The 25,525-nt window shown below is 43.0% G+C and overlaps 1 protein-coding gene across 1 annotated transcript in view; it reads left to right on the top strand.

Moving 5' to 3' along the window:
- The first annotated feature begins 5,348 nt into the window (after positions 1–5,348).
- The window catches only part of LOC129821336 (G protein-activated inward rectifier potassium channel 1-like), a 43,327-nt gene continuing 23,150 nt past the window's right edge, over positions 5,349–25,525 (top strand). Inside the window, exons 1-2 of the mRNA XM_055878907.1 lie at positions 5,349–6,996; positions 7,587–7,803. Coding sequence (XP_055734882.1) covers positions 6,157–6,996; positions 7,587–7,803 — 1,057 coding nt within the window. The 5' untranslated portion in view covers positions 5,349–6,156. The remainder of the gene's footprint in view (positions 6,997–7,586; positions 7,804–25,525) is intronic.

Genomic DNA, 25,525 nt, shown 5'->3' with positions numbered 1-25,525 from the left:
ATTATTTTCTTTTGGAATGTAGTGAAGTAAAAGTAAAAGTTGCCAAAAATATATAAAATAAAGTAATGTACAGATACACCCAAAAATACATATATAAAGTATTTTTACTTAAGTGCTTTGAACACTGCCCAAATGCCTTCACACCATACATGAGCATACATGATATACTGTTTCACACGCACTTATCACATAGTATTCCATGCATAAGTTAAGGCCATGCAACCCGAGTTGAAACCTCACTGAGGTGCACATGTACAGTACATAAACCGATGCATGCGCCATATATTTATGTGGATGCGCCATATATTTTTGTGATGGACACTTGATACGGTCACATGATATTGTTGTGGTATGTCACAAAATCATGTTACGACCACACATATCAATATTCATGTTATATATCAATACTATGTTAAGTCTTGCTAAGTGGATGGGTCTTTACAGAAGGTGTGAACAGTACAGCCAAATGCTTACTTGCATAGTAGTAATATCAGAAATAGATGGTGTCAATATAAATAAAATATACAGTATGTACAAGAACAATATCAATAATGATATGAGTGATAGAAAAGGTAGTTATATGAATACAATCAGGGGTAAAGTGGCTGAGCAGCAGGATAAATAAATAAATAAATAGTAGCAGCAACGTATGGCGTGTGTGTTAGAAGAGAGTCATTTGAATAGAGGCACTGCAGATAGTGCTGATGACTGTTCCGTCCGAACCACGCATGAACAAGGGAATCTATATTCGGAGAGCCTGTTTCTGTCCTGCCCTTGACATTGTGTTGTCCATAGCCTCTTTGTCGCAAAACTCCCTGATCTTCTCAAAAAGATAAGTTTGTCTAGCTGTGTCCAGTCCAGATGGTGCTTGTACAGGCAGATCATCTGTGAGAGGAAGGATCAGTACCTATCATTAGCCATACAGAAAACCAGCTAACTAGCCACGCAATAGAGATTAGAGTAATTTGTGGAGCTTAGGTTATTGTTTGTCATGTTTGCTAGCTCAAATGATATTGAGTTAGTGACATTTTTTTTATATAGCCAACTAACAAGTTGCTTGTTTCTGCCGGTGCTATTCGTTTGGAAACTCTCCCAGCTTCGTAACTAATAAGATAGCATTATCTAACTCAGTAGTTGTCTGTCAGGCAAGAAAATTAGAGTAGTGTGGAGGCAGCAACATTGTGCTTTGCTCGGGACGCTGCCACTCCCCTGATCGTCTCACTTCCCCTCTACAAAGACAACCAGCTAACTAATTCATCTGACCATAGGTCTTGAAGTGTGTGTACCATATACAGCCTTTACGGTTATAATCGAACCTTGCTGGTCATCTATGAACATATTTATGAACCTCTTTTAGTGTGCTCTATCCTGTCTGATTACCCATCAGTCTGACAGAACTATATGCACATAATGATCTGAGAAACAATCTGGCCACTAAGGGCTTTATAAAATCACTGTGAATGATGATTGACTGATTGAATGCAAGTGCTGTATAGCTTTATGATGATACTGTATATGTGTGGGGGTGTTGTGTGTAATGGGATTTTACTGATTTATTGAATGAAAGTGCTGGATAGCATCATGATTTAGTTGAGTTTATTAGGATCCCCATTAGCTATTGCAGATGCAGCAGCAACGCTTCCAGGGGTACCACATGATTATACTGTGTGTGTGTGTGTGGGGGGGTGGGTCCCCACAAGGATAGTAAAGCAAGGGACATTCTCCCTCATGGGGACATTTCCCACGTCCCTTTGAGGACAAAGGCTATTTTAAGATTAGGGGTTAGGTTTAGGGTTAGAATTACGGATAGGGTAAGAGGTTAGTGGTTAGGTTTAGTGTTAGTGTTAGGAGTTGGTTTAGGGTTTGGGTTACAGTTAAGGTTAGGGTTATGGAAAGGTTTAGGATTAGGTTTAAGGGATAGGGAAAATACGATTTTGAATGGAAATACATTTTAGATCCCCACAAGGACGTGTGTGTGTGTGTGTGTGTGTGTGTGTGTGTGTGTGTGTGTGTGTGTGTGTGTGTGTGTGTGTGTGTGTGTGTGTGTGTGTGTGTGTGTGTGTGTGTGTGCGCGCAATGGGAGGTGTGTTGTAACTGTAATACACATTTTATTATGGAAACACCTAAGAGGTGATTATTAGAGAGTATCTGTATGGCTGAGGAAAAGAGAGGAAGGGAGAGAGTGTGTGCATGTGTCTGAAAGAGAGAGAGAGAGAGAGATTATGATCCTGACCACAATTGTATCCTATTTGTTCCTCTGTTCCCCTCTCTCTCTCTCTCTCTCTCTCCCTCTGTTACTTTAAGTCAGTGAGCGAGGGAAGCGATGTGGAGAGTCAGGGCTCAGCAGCAGAAGGCGGGTTAGAGATGACTGGAGGCATAGAGCTATGGAGCGAGGAGGAAGAGAAGGGAGGTGTCGAGCGAGAAGAGTGGAGGGTGAGAGGAACATGGAGAGGGAGAGGAGGAGGAAGAGCACACTAGAGCGGGGAGCCTACGTTTCCATGGAGTGCATCTACCCTAAGTCTCATCACTCACCCATGTCCCACACAGTTTACTTTGTGAAATTTGTAAGTCTAATTTGGATCCAAAAAGTGCATGTACCTACATAGCTGCTCAAAGCGATTGCGTGGCATATTTCTTCCTATGTGTGGTACCCTGAGTGCGGCGACAGTAGACCAGTGTGGGGGACCCTGCAAAGGCCTCTTCCCAGAAACCACAGGTGCTGGTCCCTGAAGGCATTCAAAATGACTTTGTGATGGCCACTTTGTGATGGCTACTGTGGACGAGAGCGGGGAAGACAAGTGTGTGGCACCAAGAGTTGTTACTCCTAATTTGAGAGCAGGCCACCCCTTGGTGAAGTTTGAAGGGCGCAAGAGAGGGTGTATGGTGTGCATCCGGAGTGGACGCAGGGCAAATAGTGGGAGATGTGTAGGAACCTCCTTTGGGTGCTCTACGTGTTCTGTGCCATGCTTCCAGAAGTTGTATGACATGTTGTAGGCTAAATGTAAACATTAAAGTGACAGTGTGAAGTATGTACTTGTCCTACATGTCTTCTAGGGAAATTGGGTACTTTTTAAAATTGTGTTTTGTATCTTCTCTCAGTATCTGTCTGCAGTCACTGAATTCAAAGTAGGCTACTGTCAAAGCAGGCTCATATCTCTACATTTTGTGTCAGGCCTAAATCTTATTGACAGTGGTTATCTACATTTGTAAATAGTTTCTGAATAGTTGTTTCAATTTTTACAGTGTTACAGAAGTAAGAATCTTTGTCAGTCCAATAGCCTACTTTGTGTGGGTGCATTTTGATTTTTGCTCTAAATGTTTCTCTACTGTTGAAGTCAGAGGTTTACATACACCTTAGCCAAATACATTTAAAAACTCAGTTTTTCACAATTCCTGACATTTAATCCTAGTAAAAATTCCCTGTCTTAGGTCAGTTAGGATCACCACTTTATTTTAAGAATGTGAAATGTCAGAATAATAGTATAGCGAATTATTTATTTCAGCTTTTATTTCTTTCATCACCTTCCCATTGTGTCAGAGGTTTACATACACTCAATTAGTATTTGGTAGCATTGCCTTTAAATTGTTTAATTTGGGTCAAACGTTTCGGGTAGCCTTCCACAAGCTTCCCACAATAAGTTGGATGAATTTTGGCCCATTCCTCCTGACAGAGCTGGTGTAAATGAGTCAGGTTCGTAGGTCTCCTTGCTCACACACACTTTTTCAGTTCTGCCCACAAATTTTCAATAGGATTGAGGTCAGGGCTTTGTGATGGCCACTCCAATACCTTGACTTTGTTGTCCTTAAGCCATTTTGCCACAACTTTGGAAGTATGCTTGGGGTCATTGTCCATTTGGAAGACCCATTTGCGACCAAGCTTTAACTTCCTGACTGATGTCTTGAGATGTTGTTTCAATATATCCACATAATTTTCCTCCCTCATGAAGCCGTCTATTTTGTGAAGTGCACCAGCCCCTACTGCAGCAAACCACCCCCACATCATGATGCTGCCATCCCTGTGCTTCACGGTTGTGATGGGGTTCTTTGGCTTGCAAGCCTCCCCCTTTTTCCTCCAAACATAACCATGGTCATTATGGCCAAACAGTTCTATTTTTGTTTCATCAGACCAGAGGACATTTCTCCAAAAAGTATGTGCAGTTGCAAACCGTAGTCTGGCTTTTTTATGGCGGTTTTGCAGCAGTGGCTTCTTCCTTGCTGAGCGGCCATTCAGGTTATGTCAATATGGGACTCGTTTTATTGTGGATATAGATACTTTTGTACCTGTTTCCTCCAGCATCTTCACAAGGTCCTTTGCTGTTGTTCTGGGATTGATTTGCAATTTTCGCACCAACGTGCGTTGATCTCTAGGAGACAGAACACGTCTCCTTCCTGAGCAGTATGACGGCTGCGTGGACCCATGGATTTATGGAATCTTCCAAGCTTTTTAAAGGCAAGTCAACTTAGTGTATGTAAACTTCTGACCCACTGGAATTGTGAATTATAAGTGAAATAATCTGTCTGTAAACAATTGTTGGAAAAATGACTTGTGTCGGGCACAAAGTAGATGTCCTAACCGACTTGCCAAAATTATAGTTTGTTAACAAGAAATTTGTGGAGTGGTTGAAAAACGAGTTTTAATGACTCCAACCTAAGTGTATTTAAACTTCTGACTTCAACTGTATCTACTACTTGTTGCATTTACTGATTTGTTGTCAATTTTTACATGTTGTTCCACTTTGTAGGATGGGGCCCTGCTTCAAGAAGTTTCATGGCATGTTGTAGGCTAAATGCAAACACTCATGTGACAGTGTGACGTGAATTTGTCCTACCAATCTTTTAAGGAAATTGTCTCTGAACAATAGTTGTGTTTTTTATCTTCTCCCTTTATCTGTCTTTGTAATACTTGTTGCATTCACTGAATTGTTGTCAAAGTAGGCTACTGTATCTACATTTTGTTTCAGGCCAGGTCTGCACTAAATCTTATTGAGGTTATGTACATTTTGAAAGTCTCTGAATAGTTTGCATTTTTTACATGGTTACTTAAATAAGAATCGTTGTCAACGAAATAGTCTACTTTGTGTGAAAATACTTTCTGAATATTGTCCTCCGGTCACATTTTTTATTATTTAAAAAAAATATTTATAAGTATAATATATTATAGTTCGTACATTTTGAGTGAGTAATTTAGTAAAATGTACTACCATTTAAATACACTAATTATTTGTTGTTGTGTTGAGTGTTAATAGTTTTTTGATAGTGAGTGTCTTTACACAATGGAAGACAAAATTAGTGTTATTCCTGTTGACATGAATGTGGTGTCATACCTGGGGCCTCTGCCTGGGGCCTGCAAATCGCTAAGGCCGCCCCTGTTTGTAGTACCAGTAGGAAATAGTGAGTGCATCGTTGTATAAGGAACGTGCAGTGCGCAGGAGCCGTGAAGAGGAAAATCGAGAGAAAGAACGAAACAGCTGCTGTTGGATTCTTAATACTTGCGTCCATAAGAACATCACAAGAACAATTCCACCAGAAGAGGAAAAGGGGCCGCAGGAAATACAGCTTGCAGGCATCATCGGTAAGGGGAACCACATAAGTATGAGCGGACAGTAAATTGTTCCCCGAATCCATAATTTTCCATCATATTCCACTGTCATAGGACTGAATGCATATTCTATGTGCGCCCGCAGTAGCACAAAGTGGAGGTTTGGGAACCAAATTGTGTCCAACACCAACGCTGAAATCGGATGTACAGTACGTATTGTGCCGTTTCATATTGACCACGGCTTCTAATCACATTTACCAACGATTCATGTATTACTTACCGGATCCTGATTGCTTGATGGGGCGTCGAAACATTTTCAACTTTTAACCCAAGGTGTGGACTTCACGGAGGAGGAAAGTGTTGAGCCAACCTGCATTGGTCTAACCTGGGAGGGCGATAAGTAATCAGCAGCGACTCACCAAAGAATAATCTGTTCAAAACCTGAACTGCAACGGACGCGTTTGGATAGCAGATGATCCTGTGCGTAATTGTTTTATAGCGGACTCCTTTTCGGATGAAGAGCTCTTTGTTGTGATTGAAGTGACATTAGCCATCTCTCATTTTCATGGCTTTGGAGTGCAGTAGTAGAAACAGTATGTGGAGTGAGGGGACAGTGCATGATTAGTTCGTTACAGAACGTACTTTCCTCGCCTTATTTCCAATTCCAAGATATTGGACACAACATAAGGACAATTGCTGGAACTACAACGAAGTCCTGTACAGAAATAGACTTTACATTAAACCCTTCAGATTATTTCTCTCGCTGCTGTCATCGTAGTATGTCTGCACTCCGAAAGAAATTTGGGGACGATTATCAGGTAGTGACCACCTCATCCAGCGGGTCTGGATTCAACCAGCCAGCACCAGAGAAGAAGAAGAAGAGGCAACGCTTTGTGGACAAGAACGGGCGATGTAACGTCCAGCATGGAAACCTGGGTGGTGAAACCAGTAGATATCTTTCCGATTTATTCACCACATTGGTCGATTTGAAATGGCGCTGGAATTTATTCATCTTCATCCTTACATACACGGTGGCATGGCTCTTCATGGCCTTCATGTGGTGGATCATAGCCTACATAAGAGGAGACCTCCATCGAGCCCACGATGACAAGTATACGCCATGCGTTGCCAATGTCTACAACTTTCCCTCCGCGTTTTTATTCTTCATAGAAACGGAAGCCACAATAGGATATGGCTATAGGTATATCACGGACAAATGTCCCGAGGGGATCATTCTCTTTCTTTTCCAGTCAATCCTGGGATCAATCGTTGATGCTTTTTTGATTGGTTGCATGTTCATTAAGATGTCCCAGCCCAAAAAAAGGGCAGAGACTTTGATGTTCAGTGAACATGCAGCTATTTCGATGCGAGATGGAAAACTAACTCTCATGTTCAGAGTCGGCAACCTGCGTAATAGCCATATGGTCTCCGCACAGATCCGCTGCAAATTGCTGAAAGTAAGTGGCACTTCTATGCCTCCATATAGCTCAACAATATTTGTGTATTTAAACGTTACAAAATACTTATTTCAGACGGTGTAATGTATTTGTTTTTTATTGTTTAATTACGCACAATTAAATATTAAACACGGTTGGAAAAGATAATGAAATACATCGTTATTAGAATTTAAGGTATTATTATAAAGTGTATTATTCCCTGCTGATATAATTTTTTTTTTTTTTTTTACTTTCTTTGCAAATGGGCTTACCAATGTGAATGAAAAGCATAAAGCTATTAATTCCAGACACATTTAGTGGCAATGCTATAATGTTTACCTTTTTATGAATTATACAATTTGATTAATAAACCCATAGACCCCCTTGAAGTTGGAGCGCTATAGTGGTCGTCACTGGGTTAACAACCTTTGATGTGGCTTGATGTGCCTGATTAGCTATAGCCCTCATTCAATTTACTAACTCTGTCTATTTACTGATGATTGATCGCTTTGATTGCTCACAAATTGTGGATGGCTGTCACTATGGCTCACTAGGTTGCAGTAGTTAAACTGTGTCTCTCTTTCAATCTCCATCTATGTGCGCTTCCATAGTCTCGTCAGACGCCCGAAGGCGAGTTTCTTCCGCTGGATCAGTTGGAATTGGACGTGGGCTTCAGTACCGGGGCGGACCAGCTCTTCCTCGTCTCACCACTCACAATCTGCCATGTGATTGACACCAAAAGCCCATTCTACGAACTCTCCCAGAGATCCATGCAAACAGAACAGTTTGAAATTGTGGTCATATTGGAAGGAATAGTGGAAACCACTGGTAAGTTATCGCAAATACATATTTTTTCTTTCTTGCAGTATTAGTAAAGACCACAGGCCTAGGTCTATTAAATTACTATCCCCTGAGATAAAGTGGTGGGCTATGTTCGGCTCAGACTAGAGTATATGATCGCAAAAATAAATGTGTGTTAGTATGAGTATAAAGTGAATAAGTACAATGTGAAGTTGCAGGGTTTCACTCTAAGTGGCCAATGTTGACCCAGATGGGCTTCTCCAATGACCCCTGGGTGTTAGTGAATGTCATTGATTGCATGATATTGTTTTTATGTGACACAGCTGGATAGGGTTTCTAAATAATGTGTTCTGATTTGATTTTATGTATGCAGTGGAAATGGCAAAAAAAAAACTAATTGTAATTTGATATATAGTAAGTCAACATTGACAGTGGTCCTTGGTAAGAAATACAACTAAACAAGAATGCTGGTAAATTGAATTATTTTAGAAATAATTTACTCTGTTTTTATGAGATCTCCTAAAACATATTCCTAAGAGTTGATGTCTAGGGAACATTATTGCTGTTTTAAAATAGAAACCTCACACTCTTCTGGGGGGGTACACTGTAAAGAACAAATATGGTGATTTCAATTGTAAGGCAACCAGCTGCAATAGGGTTGTGAGTTTGCTCAACATTTGGGCATTTAGCGGAACCAACATGCATTCAATTTGAGAATTTATTGGACCTTGTTTGCTTATTTACCAGACTGCCTTGCGTTTCGAGTGAATGGTAGTTACCACCCATGACTGTATTTGTTAGCGACAGAGACATGGTTGTTGTATTCAATGGTTTTCAGTACTGCAGCCTTCACCAAGTGAGTGTCTAAGTGAATATGTTATCTTTAATATTAAACTCTTTATGACAATACATTACATTTATCATAAGGCCTTTTTTTGAGGGCCTATTTACACCCTAACACAATGGTCTCAAACTCCTGGTTTACAGGCCACAGCAAGTCTGCAAATCAGACTATGCTGGCTTGCAAAGTGCTGTGCAATTCCTATTGGAATCCAGCCAGAGTGAAGATATCCAACAACTGGAACTTCTAATATCCCGAAACCTGCATTTAGAATGACTGAAGATTGATTATTAAGACTACCTAAATAATTTAAACTGGAACAGCCATCTCCGTAACAGGTGCAATAAATCCAACTACTAGATTGGATTAGTTTAGAACAAAATGTATGCTATCTATGTTTGTGTAGGATAATATTAATCAACCAATCAAAGTACATGCACAAACACAGGTATTGAAACAAACAATTCAGAAAATCTACCTGCAAAAGAGCATGCTGAGCATGATGGGGAAGGTTTTGAGTTCTTTTGAGAAAACATGAATTTGTAATTTTACTCAGCAACCGGTTTCAAATTCAGCTGACTTCGAGCAGAGTTTGTTGAGTAAACAGAATTCAGCACATTCACTCAAATTCTAGTCCTTTTGAAGCCCACTCAACTCGCATAATAACGATGAATAAGCAATTAGTTGAATGTAATTTTTTTTTTACAGTGTTGCCTTCCAAAGGCAAACATGAACATGAGCATGCTGAGTGTGATGGGGAAGGTTTTGAGTTGTTTTGAGAGAAAAATGAATTTGTCATTTTACTCAACAACCGTTTTCAAATTTAGCTGACTTTGAGAAGAGTTTGTTGAGTAAACAAACTTTAACACATGAGCTCTAATTCGTGTCCTTTTGAACTCCACTCAACTCACAGATTAACTCTGATTAAGCAATTGGTTAAATTTGCTTTTTTTACAGTGTATACTTTGCGTTCCCCTGTGCTTTTTGAAATTGGAAACATAAATTCAACAAGAACAGGATTGCCACATGTGATCATGGTGTTTCGGCATTTTCAAACTGTTCCCTTTGAGACAGTTAATAAAAGGTTTTCAGGGAGGGCCTTTAAGATTGTGGAGTGACATAACTTTGTAGCAATCCTGTGTGACGCAGAACAGACCACTGCAGATTTACTTTAATCATGAAAAAGTTGGTCCTGTACTGTACGTGTGTGACAGTAGCATTCTTTACAAGTCATGCCATTAGTTATCCACAAAAAAAGTCAAATTGTCTACCAAATATGAAATATTTTCAGTCCTCAGATTTTATTCAGAATTCAAGCTGTTTTCAAAACAGTTTTTATGTGTTGAGGAAAAATCTGTAGCAACTGACAGAGAACTCGTATAGTATATGAACATTTCATGGGGCTATTTTATTTATGAGGGTTTACATAGGGATGTTATATAGAAAAAAAAGAGGCAGATAAATGACTGTATGATAAGTCTAACCTACGGGAGCTGCCTTTTAAGATTCCTCCTAAGTTATTAGACATGTCTACATTTTCTCCCAAAATGTTTGGATTCCTCGGTCAGTCATTATTACAGAAGATTCTAGAATGCAGATAAGATTTCTAAAACTTTCACTTATTAGGTAAAGGTCCACATGCTTCATATGCAACTGGGTACAACAGCAAAAATTGACAGCACGTTTTACTATAATTGGATTTGAACATATTTTTTTATATTTTCTCAATGTCAATGTTAAATCTAGCTAGCACTGTAATCTTGACTGGGTCAATACGAACGTACTGTATGTGTGGTATAAGGTTAAAGAACAAGAGAGAGATGACGATGTGAAAACAATGTGTGGTTAAAAATGTATGTACAGTGAAAGTCTAAGCCTCAGACGCTTTCATTTTGGTCCAATGTAACTCTGTTTCCATGGCAACCTCTCCTTGAGCACTCCGGATTGCAGCACTGCACCTAAACTTAGATTTTATTCCTATGGTATGGGGGAAACGGTTTTCTATCGCGTTCATAGACAAATCAGCTCTCTCACCCCGTAGTATTTCTTCATCACTAAGCTCATATTCACATAAAGAGCTTCTCAAATCGTCGTCCCACCCGTTCATGATACCATCAACTCAAAGTCAGCAGCACATGACTTCCCATCTGTTAGATTATCAGAGTTTTGAACATAACCACTGCGTGCATGAGACTATTATACAGTGCATTCGGAAAGTATTCAGACCCCTTCACTTTTTCCACATTTTGTTACGTTACAGCCTTATAATAAAATTGATTCAATCGTTTTTTCCCCTCATCAATCTTCACACAATACACCATAATGACAAAGCAAAAACAGGTTTTTAGAAATGTTAGCAATTTTTTTTACAAATAAAAACTGAGATTACATTTACATACAGTACCAGTCAAAAGTTTGGACACACCTACTCATTCAAGTGTTTTTATTTATTTTTTACTATTTTCTACATCGTAGAATATTAGTGAAGTCATCAAAATGATGAATAACACATATGGAATCATGTAGTAACCATAAAAGTGTTAAACAAATCAAAATATATTTTAGATTCTTCAAAGTAGCCACCCTTTGCCTTGACGACAGCTTTGCACACTCTTGGCATTCTCTCAACCAGCTTCATGAGGTAAACACCTGGAATGCATTTCCAATAGTCTTGAAGGAGTTCCCACATATGCTGAGCACTTGTTGGCTGCTTTCCTTCACTCTGCGGTCCAACTCATCCCAAACCATCTCAATTGGGTTGAAGTCGGGTGATTGTGGAGGCCAGGTCATCTGACGCAGCACTCCATCACTCTCCTTCTTGGTCAAATAGCTCTTACACAGACTGGAGGTGTGTTTTGGGTCATTGTCGTGTTGAAAAACAAATGATAGTCCCACTAAGTGCTAACCAGATGGGATGGCGTATTGCTGGAGAATGCTGTTGTAGCCATGCTGGTTACGTGTGCCTTCAAGTCAAAATAAATCACTGACAGTGTCACCAGCAAAGCACCGCCACACCATCTCCTCCATGCTTCACGGTGGTAACCACACATGCAGAGATCATCCGTTCACCTACACTGCGTCTCACAAAGGCACAGAGGTTGGAACCAAAAATCACAAATTTGGACTCATCAGACGAAAGGACAGATTTCCAACCGGTATAATGTCCATTGCTTGTGTTTCTTGGCCCAAGAAAGTATCTTCTTCTTATTGGTGTCCTTTAGTAGTGGTTTCTTTGCAGCAATTCGAGCATGAAGGCCTGATTAACGCAATCATCTCTGAACAGTTGATGTTGAGATGTGTCTGTTATTGGAACTCTGTGAATAATTTATTTGGGCTGCAATTTCTGAGGCTGGTAACTCAAATGAACTTATCCTTACTTATACCACCCTGCATACCACTGCTGGCTTGCTTCTGAAGCTAAGCAGGGTTGGTCCTGGTCAGTCCCTGGATGGGAGACCAGATGCTGCTGGAAGTGGTGTTGGAGAGCCAGTAGGAGGCACTCTTTCCTCTGGTCTAAAAAATATCCCAATGCCCCAGGGCAGTGATTGGGGACACTGCCCTGTGTAGGGTGCCGTCTTTCGGATGGGACGTTAAACGGGTGTCCTGACTCTCTGAGGTCATTAAAGATCCCATGGCACTTATCGTAAGAGTAGGGGTGTTAACCCCGGTGTCCTGGCTAAATTCCCAATCTGGCCCTCAAACCATCATGGTCACCTAATAATCCCCAGTTTACAATTGGCTCATTCATCCCCCTCCTCTCCCCTGTAACTATTCCCCAGGTCGTTGCTGCAAATGAGAACGTGTTCTCAGTCAACTTACCTGGTAAAATAACGGTAAAATAAATAAATAAATAAATAAAAATCCTCTGCAGCAGAGGTAACTCTGGGTCCTTTCGTGTGGTGGTCCTCATGAGAGCCAGTTTCATAATAGCGTTTGGTGGTTTTTGCGACTGCGCTTGAAGAAACGTGGTCGAAGTTCATGAAATTCACGATCAAAGTTCTTGAAATTTTCCACATTGAGACATGAAGGTCAGTCAAAGTAATGATGGACTGTCATTTCTCTTTGCTTATTTGAGCTGTTCTTGCCATAATATGGACTTGATATTTTACTAAATAGGGCTATATTCTGTATACCACCCCTACCTTGTCACAGCACAGCTCTAGGAAGAGTCTTGTTGGTTCCAAACTTCTTCCATTTAAGAATGATGGAGGCCCCTGTGTTCTTGGGGACCTTCAATGCTGCAGACATTTTTTGGTACTCTTCATCAGATCTGTGCCTCCACACAATCCTATCTCTGCGCTCTATGGACAATTCCTTCGACCTCATGGCTTGGTTTTTGCTCTGACATGCACTGTGATCTGTGGGACCTTATATAGACAGGTCTGTGGCTTTCCAAATCATGTCTAATCAATTGAATTTACCACAGGTGGACTCCAATCAAGTTGTCGAAACATGTCAAGAATGATGAATAGAAACAGGATGCTGCTGAGCTAAATGTCGAGTCTCATAGCAAAGGGTCTGAATACTTAAATGTTTATACATTTGAAAAAAACAACTGTTTTCACTTTGTCATTATGTGATATTGTATGTAGATTGATGAGGAGAAAAATACTTTAATTAATTTTAGAATAAGGCTATAACTTAACAAAATGTGGGAAAAGTAAAGGGGTCTGAATACTTTCCAAATCCACTGTATGAGAGTATTATAACAACAAAAACAACAACAACGAGCAAGGCACTTTTAACTGAATTACATTTATTCTATTAGAATGGCCTGTTAAATAGAACAAAATTCAAACTCAAGACATTTTTCGGCATATCCTCCATGACGATGAGTAGAATGATACAAGAATTTAAAAATGATTGCGTAAATATTAGAAATTAATATAACAGATACAATTGTTGACTCCAAATGGTTTAGGTTTAGTTTACTGGTCGTTCTATGCATGTCAAGAAAAGTAGACTTGAAAGGATTGAGAAACAGTCTGTACTTGGGTTGCAAAATTCCTCTTACTTTCTCAAAATTCCATGGTTTTCCAGAAATCCTGGTTGGAGGGTTCCTGGATTTCCTGCTTATTCCATCATAATACCAGAAATCCTGGTTGGAGGGTTCCTGGATTTCCTGCTTATTCCATCATAATACCAGAAATCCTGGTTGGAGGGTTCCTGGATTTCCTGCTTATTCCATCATAATACCAGAAATCCTGGTTGGAGGGTTCCTGGATTTCCTGCTTATTCCATCATAATACCAGAAATCTTCCAAACAGGATTTCTGGAGAATCAGGGAATTTTAGGAAAGTTACCAGAATTTTGCAACTCTAGTCTATACACAGCTATTGAGAGTCATCATCATCATCAACGTCATGCCAGGGAACACTATACTGAATCACTGAGGTGCAATCAAATTCACTTCACTGTATGTGCAGAAGTGAAATTGCTCAGACTGCAATTGCTTCACCACTTTTCTGTTTCGAAATGGTACATGAATTATACATTGTAAATCTAACATGCAATTTTGTACTTTAGGCCAATTCTCTGTCTTAATTTGAGATCAGAAACAATGCCATACTTCTTTGATCAGCTCAGTTAAATGATAAACAGGCTGTGATGTTAATTTCATGGCAAGCTGGCTTTGAATGTGTGATAGACTAGAGGAAGAATTCTGTCAGCAACACAGTTTCTCCCTGAGAAGTTGTATGGCACTTGATTACCACAACACTTTGCAGTTCTGCATTTAAAAAAAATATGTGAAGCACTTCATTTGAGTTTTGTGTTCACTCATCAATTATGTTTAGAAAAACATTGGCACATCAGCAGGAAATGAGCTTTATGAGAGGACTGCTATGTGACTATCATGTACAGTTGAAGTCGGAAGTTTACATACACTTAGGATGGAGTCATTAAAACTTGTTTTTCAACCACTCCACAAATTTCTTGTTAACAAACTATAGTTTTGGCATGTCGGTTAGGACATCTACTTTGTGCATGACACAAGTATGTTTTCCAACAGATTATTTAACTTATAATTCACTGTATCACAATTCCAGTGGGTCAGAAGTTTACATACTGTAACGGCTCTCTTTCGGTGAGTGAGTTGACCAAGGCACAGCGGGTGATGAATACATAATGTTTTAATGACAAGACGGAAAAACACGAAACGAAATACATTTGAATGATTTACAAAATAACAAAACGAACTAGACAGACCTAAACTATGAACTTACATGAAACGAGGAACACAATAAACAGGAACAACCGAACGAACGAGACGAGACAGTACCGTGTGGTGCAAAATACACAGACACAGCGACAATCACCCACAAACAAACAGTGAGAACCTCCTACCTTAATATGACTCTCAATTAGAGGAAAACGCAAAACACCTGCCTCTAATTAAGAGCCATACCAGGCAACCCAAAACCAACATAGAAACGGAAAACATAGACTGCCCACCCAAAACTCACGCCCTGACCATCACACACATACAAAACAACAGAAAACAGGTCAGGAACGTGACAGCACCCCTACAACATGATGATGCCACCCCCGTGCTTCACGGTTTGGATGGTGTTCTTCGGCTTGCAAGCTTCCCCCTTTTTCCAACAAACATAACCATGGTCATTATGGCCAAACAGTTGTATTTTTGTTTCATCAGACCAGAGGACATTTCTCCAAAAAGTACAATCTTTGTCCCCATGTGCAGTTGCAAACTGTAGTCTGGCTTTTATATGGCGGTTTTGGAGCAGTGGCTTCTTCCTTGCTGAGCGGCCATTCAGGTTATGTCGATATAGCACTCGTTTTACTGTGGATATAAATACTTTTGTACCTGTTTCCTCCAACATCTTCACAAGGTCCTTTGCTGTTGTTCTGGGATTGATTTGCACTTTTCGCACCAAAGTGCGTTCATCTCTAGGAGACAGAACGCGTCTCCTTCCTGAGCGGTATGACGGCTGTGTGGTCCCATGGTGTTTATACTTGCGTACTATTGTTTGTACAGATGAACGTGGTACCTTCAGGCATTTGGATATTGCTCCCAAGGATGAACCAGACTAGTGGAAGTCTACCATTTTTTTCTGAGGTCTTTGCTGATTTCTTTTGATTTTCCAAGCAAAGAGGCACTGAGTTTGAAGGTAGGCCTTGAAATACATCCACAGGTACACCTCCAATTGACTCAAATTATGTCAATTAGCCTATCAGAAGCTTCTAAAGCCCTGACATTTTCTGAAATTTTCCACGCTGTTTAAAGGCACAGTCAATTTAGTGTATGTGTCACGTTCCTGACCTGTTTTCTGTTGTTTTGTATGTGTGTGATGGTCAGGGCGTGAGTTTTGGGTGGGCAGTCTATGTTTTCCGTTTCTATGTTGGTTTTGGGTTGCCTGGTATGGCTCTTAATTAGAGGCAGGTGTTTTGCGTTTTCCTCTAATTGAGAGTCATATTAAGGTAGGAGGTTCTCACTGTTTGTTTGTGGGTGATTGTCTTCCGTGTCAGTGTATGTGCGCACCATACGGGACTGTTTCATTGTCGTTAGGTATTTGTAGTCTGTTCCTGTTCGTGCGTTCTTCACGTTGTATGTAAGTTCGTGTCCAGGTCTGTTTACTTCGTTTTGTTGTTTTGTAAAGTATCAAGTGTTCTTCGTGTGTTTAGTTTCGTCTTGTTTATTAAAATTCATTATGTATTCACAACCCGCTGCATTTTGGTCTTTCGATCCTTCTCTCCTCTCCTCGTTTGAGGAGGAGGATTACGACACCCGTTACAGAATCACCCACCAAACCCAGATCAAGCAGCGGGTTAACGGACAGCAACGACAGCAGCAGTGGGAAAAGGAGGATTGGACATGGGAAGAGATCCTGGACGGTAAAGGACCCTGGGCAGAGCCAGTGGAGTGTCGCCGCCCCAAAGCGGAGCTGGAGGCATCGAAAGCGGAGAGGCGACGTTATGAGGAGGCAGCACGGAAGCAAGGCTGGAAGCCCGCAAGTACTACCCTAAAATTTCTTGGGGGGGGGGGGGGGGGGGGGGGGGGCTAAGAGGTAGTGGGCCGAGGGCAGGTAGGAGACCTGCGCCCACTTCCCAGGCTAACCGTGGAGAGCGGGAGTACGGGCAGACGCCGTGTTACGCAGTAGAGCGCACGGTGTCTCCTGTACGAGTGCATAGCCCAGTGCGGGTCATTCCACCTCCCCGCACTGGTAGGGCTAGATTGGGCATTGAGCCAAATGTCATGAGGCCGGCCCTACATATCTGGCCACCAGTACGTCTCCTTGGGCCGGCTTACATGGCACCAGCCTTACGCATGGTGTCCCCGGTTCGCCAACACAGCCCAGTGCGGGTTATTCCACCTCCCCGCACTGGACGGGCTACGGGGAGCATGCAACCAGGTAAGGTTGGGCAGGCTCAGTGCTCAAGGGAGCCAATACGCCTGCACGGTCCGGTATTTCCGGCGCTACCTCCTCGCCCCAGCCCAGTACCACCAGTGCCTACACCACGCACCAGGCTTCCAGTGCGTTTTAAGAGCCCTGTTCCTCCTCCACGCACTCTCCCTATGGTGCGTGTCTCCAGCCCAGTGCCTCCAGTTCCGGCACCACGCACTAAGCCATCTGTGCGTCTCCAGAGCCCTGTACGCACTGTTCCTTCTCCCCGCACTCGCCCTGAGGTGCGTGCCCTCAGCCCGGTACCTCCAGTTCCGGTACCACGCACCAGGCCTATAGTGCGCTTCGAGAGGTCAGTGTGCCCTGTTCCTGCTCCCCGCACTAGCCTTGAAGTGCGTGCCGTCATCCCGGTACCTCCAGTTCCAGCACCACGCACCAGGCCTACTGTGCGCCTCAGCAGGGCAGAGTCGGCCGTCTGCCCAACGCCTTCTGCACTGCCTGTCTGCCCAGCGCCGTCTGAGCCATCTGTCTGTCCAGCGCCGTCTGAGCCATCTGTCTGCCCAGCGCCGTCTGAGCCATCTGTCTGCCCAGCGCCGTCTGAGCCATCCGTCTGCCCAGCGCCGTCTGAGCCATCCGTCTGCCCAGCGCCGTCTGAGCCATCCGTCTGCCCAGCGCCTTCTGAGCCATCCGTCTGCCCAGCGCCTTCTGAGCCATCCGTCTGCACAGCGCCTTCTGAGCCATCCGTCTGCACAGCGCCTTCTGAGCCGCCCGTCTGTCCCGAGCCATTAGAGCCGTCCGTCAGTCAGGAGCCGCTAGAGCCGTCCGTCAGTCAGGAGCCGCCAGAGCCGCCAGCCAGTCAGGAGCCGCCAGAGCCGCCAGCCAGTCAGGAGCCGCCAGAGCCGCCAGCCAGTCAGGAGCCGCCAGAGCCGCCAGCCAGTCAGGAGCCGCCAGAGCCGCCAGCCAGTCAGGAGCCGCCAGAGCCGCCAGCCAGTCAGGAGCTGCCAGAGCCGCCAGCCAGTCAGGAGCTGCCAGAGCCGCCAGCCAGTCAGGAGCTGCCAGAGCCGCCAGCCAGTCAGGAGCTGCCCTACAGTCAGGAGCTGCCCTACAGTCAGGAGCTGCCCTACAGTCAGGAGCTGCCCTACAGTCAGGAGCTGCCCTACAGTCATGAGCTGCCCTACAGTCATGAGCTGCCTTACAGTCATGAGCTGCCCTACAGTCATGAGCTGCCCTACAGTCATGAGCTGCCCTACAGTCATGAGCTGCCCTACAGTCATGAGCTGCCCCACAGTCATGAGCTGTCCCTCAGCCCGGACCTGCCAGAGTCCCTCAGCCCGGACCTGCCAGAGTCCCTCAGCCCGGACCTGCCAGAGTCCCTCAGCCCGGACCTGCCAGAGTCCCTCAGCCCGGACCTGCCAGAGTCCCTCAGCCCGGACCTGCCAGAGTCCCTCAGCCCGGACCTGCCAGAGTCCCTCAGCCAGGACCTGCCGCCCCTTATCCCGGTGCTGCCCCTTATCCCGGTGCTGCCCCTTATCCCGGTGCTGCCCCTTATCCCGGTGCTGGCCCTTATCCCGGTGCTGGCCCTTCATTTAGGTGGTTTTAGTTGGAGGGTGGTCATTGGGAGGGGAATACAGAAGCGGGGAGTGACTATGGTGGTGTGGGGACAGCGTCCGGAGCCTGAGCCACCACCGTGGTCAGATGCCCACCCAGACCCTCCCCTGAACTTTGTGCTGGTGCGGCCGGCGTTCGCACCTTGAGGGGGGGGGGGTTCTGTCACGTTCCTGACCTGTTTTCTGTTGTTTTGTATGTGTGTGATGGTCAGGGCGTGAGTTTTGGGTGGGCAGTCTATGTTTTCCGTTTCTATGTTGGTTTTGGGTTGCCTGGTATGGCTCTTAATTAGAGGCAGGTGTTTTGCGTTTTCCTCTAATTGAGAGTCATATTAAGGTAGGAGGTTCTCACTGTTTATTTGTGGGTGATTGTCTTCCGTGTCAGTGTATGTGCGCACCATACGGGACTGTTTCATTGTCGTTAGGTATTTGTAGTCTGTTCCTGTTCGTGCGTTCTTCACGTTGTATATAAGTTCGTGTCCAGGTCTGTTTACTTCGTTTTGTTGTTTTGTAAAGTATCAAGTGTTCTTCGTGTGTTTAGTTTCGTCTTGTTTATTAAAATTCATTATGTATTCACAACCCGCTGCATTTTGGTCTTTCGATCCTTCTCTCCTCTCCTCGTTTGAGGAGGAGGATTACGACACCCGTTACAGGTGCTTTGCTGTAAAAGGGACTGGTGCACTTCACAAAATAGGTGGCATCATGAGGAGAGGGAAATTATGTGGATATTTTGAAGCAACATCTCAAGACATCAGTCAGGAAGTTAAAGCTTGGTCGTAAATGGGTCTTCCAAATGGACAATGACACCAAGAACAACAAAGTCAATATATTGGAGTGGCCATCACAAAGCCCTGACCTCAATCCCATAGAAAATTTGTGGGTAGAACTGAAAAAGCGTGTGAGCAAGGAGGCCTACAAACCTGACTCAGTTACACCAGCTCTGTCAGGAGGAATGGGCCAAAATTCCCCCAACTTATTGTGGGAAGCTTTTGGAAGGCTACCCGAAACGTTTGACCCAAGTTAAACAATTTAAAGGCAATGCTACCAAATACTAATTGAGTGTATGTAAACTTCTAACCCACTGGGAATGTGATGAAAGAAATAAAAGCTGGAATAAATAATTCTCTCTACTATTATTCTGACATTTCACATTCTTAAAATAAAGTGGTGATCCTAACTGACCTAAGACAGGGAATTTTTACTAGGATTAAATGTCAGGAATTGTGAAAAACTGAGTTTAAATGTATTTGGCTAAGGTGTATGTAAACGTCCGACTTCACCTGTACATGCTAATGATTGATGGGCTATTGGGAACGTGCTGTGGCATTCATTTACATGATGCTGAAGAGGCATTTACTAATATTTTCTGAACAAGTTCAGCCGAAAGCTGCAGTGGAACATTTTGTTAGACTATTTTAAATGAGCAATTCTGCAGGTTGTTGCATGGCAAGCTGACTTTGCACTATCCCCGCTTTGGAAAAGATTATTCCGGTTTTGAATATTTGAATACAACATTTTGTGATGTCTTGGCCTGTCCAGCATTTACCAACAAAAACCATCACTCTTGATTTTGTTATAAAAATAGAGTATTTCTGGTACAGCTGATTGTAGGGTACTCCACAATGATGGAAAATCACTGAAAAAGAGAAAGTTTTGCTGTGGCAAGTGAAGCTCTTGAGTTGTACAGCAGTAGTACCTCTGGAGGTGAGCTGGAGGAAGTCTTCTGGTCTTTCATTAATGCCTCCTAAATGGCACCCTATTCCCTGTGCAGGGCCCACATTGCCCTGGTCAAAAGTCATGCACTACATAGGGAATAGGGTGCCATTTGGGACAGACACGGGCCATAACTAGTTAGTTGTGCATTGACGTGGCTAGTTGTCTTGGCTTCCTCTCTGCCCCCTCCACGGCAACCCCAAGTCTTTTTTTTTTTACGATTCACTGGTATTGGAGAACAAATATCATCTTCCTTGTTATTGTGTTTCTGCTATGTGTTCATGCTAAGACGTGTGTGGGTGGCATGAGACTGTTATGAATTGATTTAAAGTGCACTTCATGTTTATTCATATGTATCTGTGAGCATATAAATACAGTTTTTCTTGTGGACATTCTAGCATTGGATAAAGAAAGTGTTTCAGAGTTATACGTTGAGTTGATTTTATTTTTTACAGGGACAGTGCACATTAATCAACGTTTCAGTAAAAGTGCCGGTTTTAGCCAGCTGGCTAATTTTCAACCGCAGTTCCTGGGCAGGTTATTAAAAACAATTACAATATAGACAATCATTGAGCAGTGAGCACACGCAGAGCAACATAGGACAAGCAAGACGTAGCATACAGACAGAGCAACATAGGACAAGCAAGACGTAGCATACAGACAGAGCAACATAGGACAAGCAAGACGTAGCATACAGACAGAGCAACATAGAACAAAAAGCAGCAATACACGTTGTATCACAGTTTGGCTTATCCTTTCCCAAATAATTTGCCCATTGATTCACTCCTCTTATATATTATAATGCATTTGATATGGAAACCTCAGGAACTGTGTGTTTACCATGTTTCAATGTAAATCATTATTTATGAGCTTCTTGAATTCTATTGCTGTACTTTCAATGGATTCTCCCATCATTGGCTTAGTGTTTGTTGAATATTGAACAGAAATCCTGCATATTGGACAAGAAGTATGAAAAATGTAAACTTGTAATGCATAACCAAGACCAAGCGTGTATAAATATAGCTTTCTCATCTCAGATTTGGGATTAGAGGAAGGGATTTGAGGTAGGTTCAGCAGTTTACAGATAGATGAGCTTTAGGGGAGAATAATTAACATTTTATTAACAAGAGGAGAAATTACTTTTTTGGCCTAAAAGCAAACAATTTTGAGTCATTGTGTGTCTCTTTTCAATTCTATTTTAATTGTTGTAATTAGTTATAAATATTATACACAACCTTCACATACTGTATTATGAATACAATGCCCATTTGAATATTGAAACTAAAATAAGCAAAGAGGACTTTATCTTACACAAAGAATAGCAGCAGCATACTAAATTCAGAGGAATTGATATAAATCATTTAGCAGATTAGCCAAGTAGTTGGGAGTATGCATCGGTCTGTTTTTTATCATTCACTGCAGAAATAAAAAAGGAAACACACAACTCTCTGCTTAAACAGGTATAACAGTATAAGATAAATTAGTCACTCCAGCCTAGGGACTACAGCTTGTGTGTGGTGTCAGGGGTGGCGTAGCATAGGTAAACATTGGCAGAATGGAGCTTGCGATAAGGCACACAGCTGTGAAAGGATAGACAGGCCCCTGGAGAAAGTGACCATAATTCATTCTGGATAATTACACTCAGAGCGTGTCCCGTGCTATTCCCCGCTCTCCATTCAGCCAGCACTCTGCAGTTTCAAAGGGTTAATGTGGGTTCAGCCGAGAAAGTCAGCCGTCTGAGCAAGTGAGAGCAGGAGTCTCCAATTAAATCTAATGTGCCCAGGATCAGAGCACGGAAGAGTCACGGCCCTCCCAATGGAGAGGAACCTGTGTCACCAGGGCGCTCTGATAAGACACATCTTTAATAGCTTCCTGTTCTCGGGTGAGTTAGTGTTTTTCATTCATTTGTTTCATTTAACTTCATTAACGGTGGCTCTTTCACTACATGCCTCACGCATTTCATTGCATTTAGAAACCGCGTTGCACCTTTGTGTTTTTAATTACATGTTAATTGTGATTTAGTCACCAAATGCAGTGCTAGAATAGTTTTTTCTCAGTTTAAAACACACCACAAACAAATGGTATAGTGCCAAACAAGGGTTCTTTGGCTTGTAACGATAGTGGAACCTTTTTTGGTGCTATATGGGACCTTTTTGTGAAGGTTCAATAAAGAACTATGCTCATAAGGTTATTAGAACCTGTATTGTGCTATAAAGAATCCTTTCCTAAGGTTCCATGAAGAACCATTAAAAGGTTCTACTGTATATAGTCCCAGTCGGTATTCACATAATAATCAATTCCCCTCGACCACGCCCACAAATTGGGGAAAAACCAACATTCTTTCCTATTGAGCCCCATTGTAAAGTAAAGTTCATTGTAGATTTTTTGTTATACAGAAATAACAAAACATGCCGAAAAGCTGCTGTGTTGTTAAATGTACATCTAGCCAGATCAAAAATCCCAATCTACGGTTCGCAATGCTTCCATTTAGGGAAATAGAGCCTGCGAGAAGAGCCCTGTGGCTTCAGGCTATTCCCTGTGGGAGAGTGGGAATGCATTGTCCAAGTAGACTACACGTAGCTGTGTGTGGAAAACATTTAATCACAGGTAATACATTTCACTTGTTTAGTACAGGCCGTTTGTAACTTCACTCACTACTTGTAGGTGTATAGTCCATTTGTTTGTGTTGTTGTTCTTGGCTAGCTTAATGTTCTGGTCGGTAGCTAGCTAGCACTCACTCACGTGGCTGCTAGCATCCTCATGAAAAGGGGAATGAGGGAAGCCCTACAATATTACATTTATATAACTAGTGAGAATGCTAGGGAGTAGGGCAATGTTGAAAAGTCATCTTTAGACATGTTTTACTTTTCTTAAATGTAGTTTTGTAATTGACTAAAACAAGCAGACAAGAAAATTGCATTCGAAAAAGGTTAAATTTTTCTGTGAGCCAATGAGGTAATCTAGGAAACCACAGGTTGTTTTCCCCACAGGTGGGCAGGATCGCGACGTTTTATCTAATACTACGTCTTATAGTACCAAAAAACGGTTCCACTCTGGTCCAACCCTTTTGGGGGATATTTGGAACTCTTTTTTAGGGTTCTTTACAGAACCTTAATCTCAAAACCACAGTTTTAACAAGTTGAATCAGGTGTGCTAGCAATGGAACAGCTGGGGGACCCTGAGGAGAGAATTGAGAAGTACTGAATTAGTCAAACATTCTCAATTGACACAAGGCCATGTGTGAGTCTTTCACAAGACACGGTCACTGGCCATAATCATATATACAATGTAATAGCCTGACAACAGATTAGATCAACTGGAATGAAACTCTCACTCAGGGTTGCACAAAAGAGCTGTGAGCAAACCACACCCCAAAATATTATAATGGCCCACCACCCCTAGATTTTAATTATCACTTAAGAGTTTTCGGGAACTGCAAAGAACCATTGAAGGGCTCAAAAGGTTCTTTGGGTCAGTATGGTTTCACATAGAACCATCACCCTTCCCAAACAACCATTGAGGAACCCTTTTTTGTTAGTGTGTAGTGTAGCACATGCACTCTGTAGTGTACATGTCTCATGTTGGATTTATTTTGTTCAGCTCAGTCAGCTACTTACTGTAATAGACTAAATCTAGATCGTGTTGAATTCCTCATGCATATGACCAGTTTGCATTAAGAGACTCCCACCGGGTGACAGCTTGCTTTGTCTAAAGTCCCACTGTGATAGAAAGTGTTGATTCAGACAATCAATCAAGTTTATTTATAAAGCTCTTTTTACATCAGCCGATGTCACAAAGTGCTATACAGAAACCCAGCCTAAAATCTCAAACTGCAAGCAATGCAGATGTAGAAGCACGGTGGCTAGGAAAAACTCCCTAGAAAGACAGGAACCTAGGAAGAAACCTAGAGAGGAAAAAGGCTCTGAGGGGTGGTCAGTCCTCTTCTGGCTGTGCCGGGTTGAGATTATAACAGTACATAGCCAAGATGTTCAAACGTTCATAGAGGAACAGCAGGTTGTAATCAGTGGTTGTAGAGGTCAGTACTTCAGGAATAAATGTCAGTTGACTTCATAGCCGAGCATTCGGAGTTAGAGCGTTAGAGAGAGAGACACACACACACACACACACACACACACACACACACACACACACACACCAGGTCCGGACCAAGGTAGCACGTCCGGTGAACAGGTCAGGGTTCCATAACCGCAGGCAGAACAGTTAACTGGAGCAGCAGCACGACCAGCTGGACTGGGACAGCAAGGAGTCATCAGGCCAGGTAGTCCTGAGGCATGGTCCCAGGGCTCAGGTCCTCCGGGAGGGGAGGGAGAATTAGAGGGAGCATACTTAAATTCACACAGGACACCGGATAAGACAGGAGAAATACTACAGACATAAGACTTACAATAGCCCCCCCAACACAAACTATTGCAGCATAAATACTGGAGGCTGAGACAGGAGGGTTCGGGTGACACTGTGGCCCCCGAACAGGGCCATCCAGGCAGGATATAACCCCACCCACTTTGCCAAAGCACAGCCCCCTCACCACTAGAGGGATATCTTCAAACCACCAACTTACTACCCTGAGACAAGGCTGAGTATAGCCCATGAAGATCTCCCCCACGGCACGAACCCGAGAGTGGCGCCAAACCCGGACAGGAAGATCACGTCAGTGACTCAACCCACTCAAGTGACGCACCTCTCCTAGGGATGGGATGGAAGAGCACCAGTAAGCCAGTGACTCAGCCCCCGTAATAGGGTTAGAGGCAGAGAATCCCAGTGGCGAGAGGGGAAGCCGGCCGCGACCGGGAGGTCCATGGGGCGACGCACAATTGGCCTAGCGTCGTCCGGGTTAGGGAGGGTTTGGCCGGCAGGGATATCCTTGTCTCATCGCACACTAGCGACTCCTGTGGTGGACCGGGCGCAGTGCATGCTGACCAGGTCGCTAGGCGTACGGTGTTTCCTCTGACACATTGATGCGGCTGGGTTCCGGGTTGGATGCATGCTGTGTTAAGAAGCAGTGCGGCTTGGTTGGGTTGTGTTTCGGAGGACGCATGGCTCTTTTACCTTCGTCTCTCCCGAGCTCGTACGGGAGTTGTAGCGATGGGACAAGACAGTAACTACTAACAATTGGATGCCACGAAAAAGGGGGTAAAATAAATATTTTTTAAAAATAATTAAAGGTTGAGACCGAGTCTGCGTCTCTCACATGGATTTATTTTTTTATT

This window comes from Salvelinus fontinalis, chromosome 23 (genome assembly GCF_029448725.1).
Source record: "Salvelinus fontinalis isolate EN_2023a chromosome 23, ASM2944872v1, whole genome shotgun sequence".
Taxonomy (NCBI): domain Eukaryota; kingdom Metazoa; phylum Chordata; class Actinopteri; order Salmoniformes; family Salmonidae; genus Salvelinus; species Salvelinus fontinalis.
The sequence above is the reverse complement of the archived record's forward strand: the minus strand, read 5'-3'. Positions and strand labels throughout refer to the sequence as shown.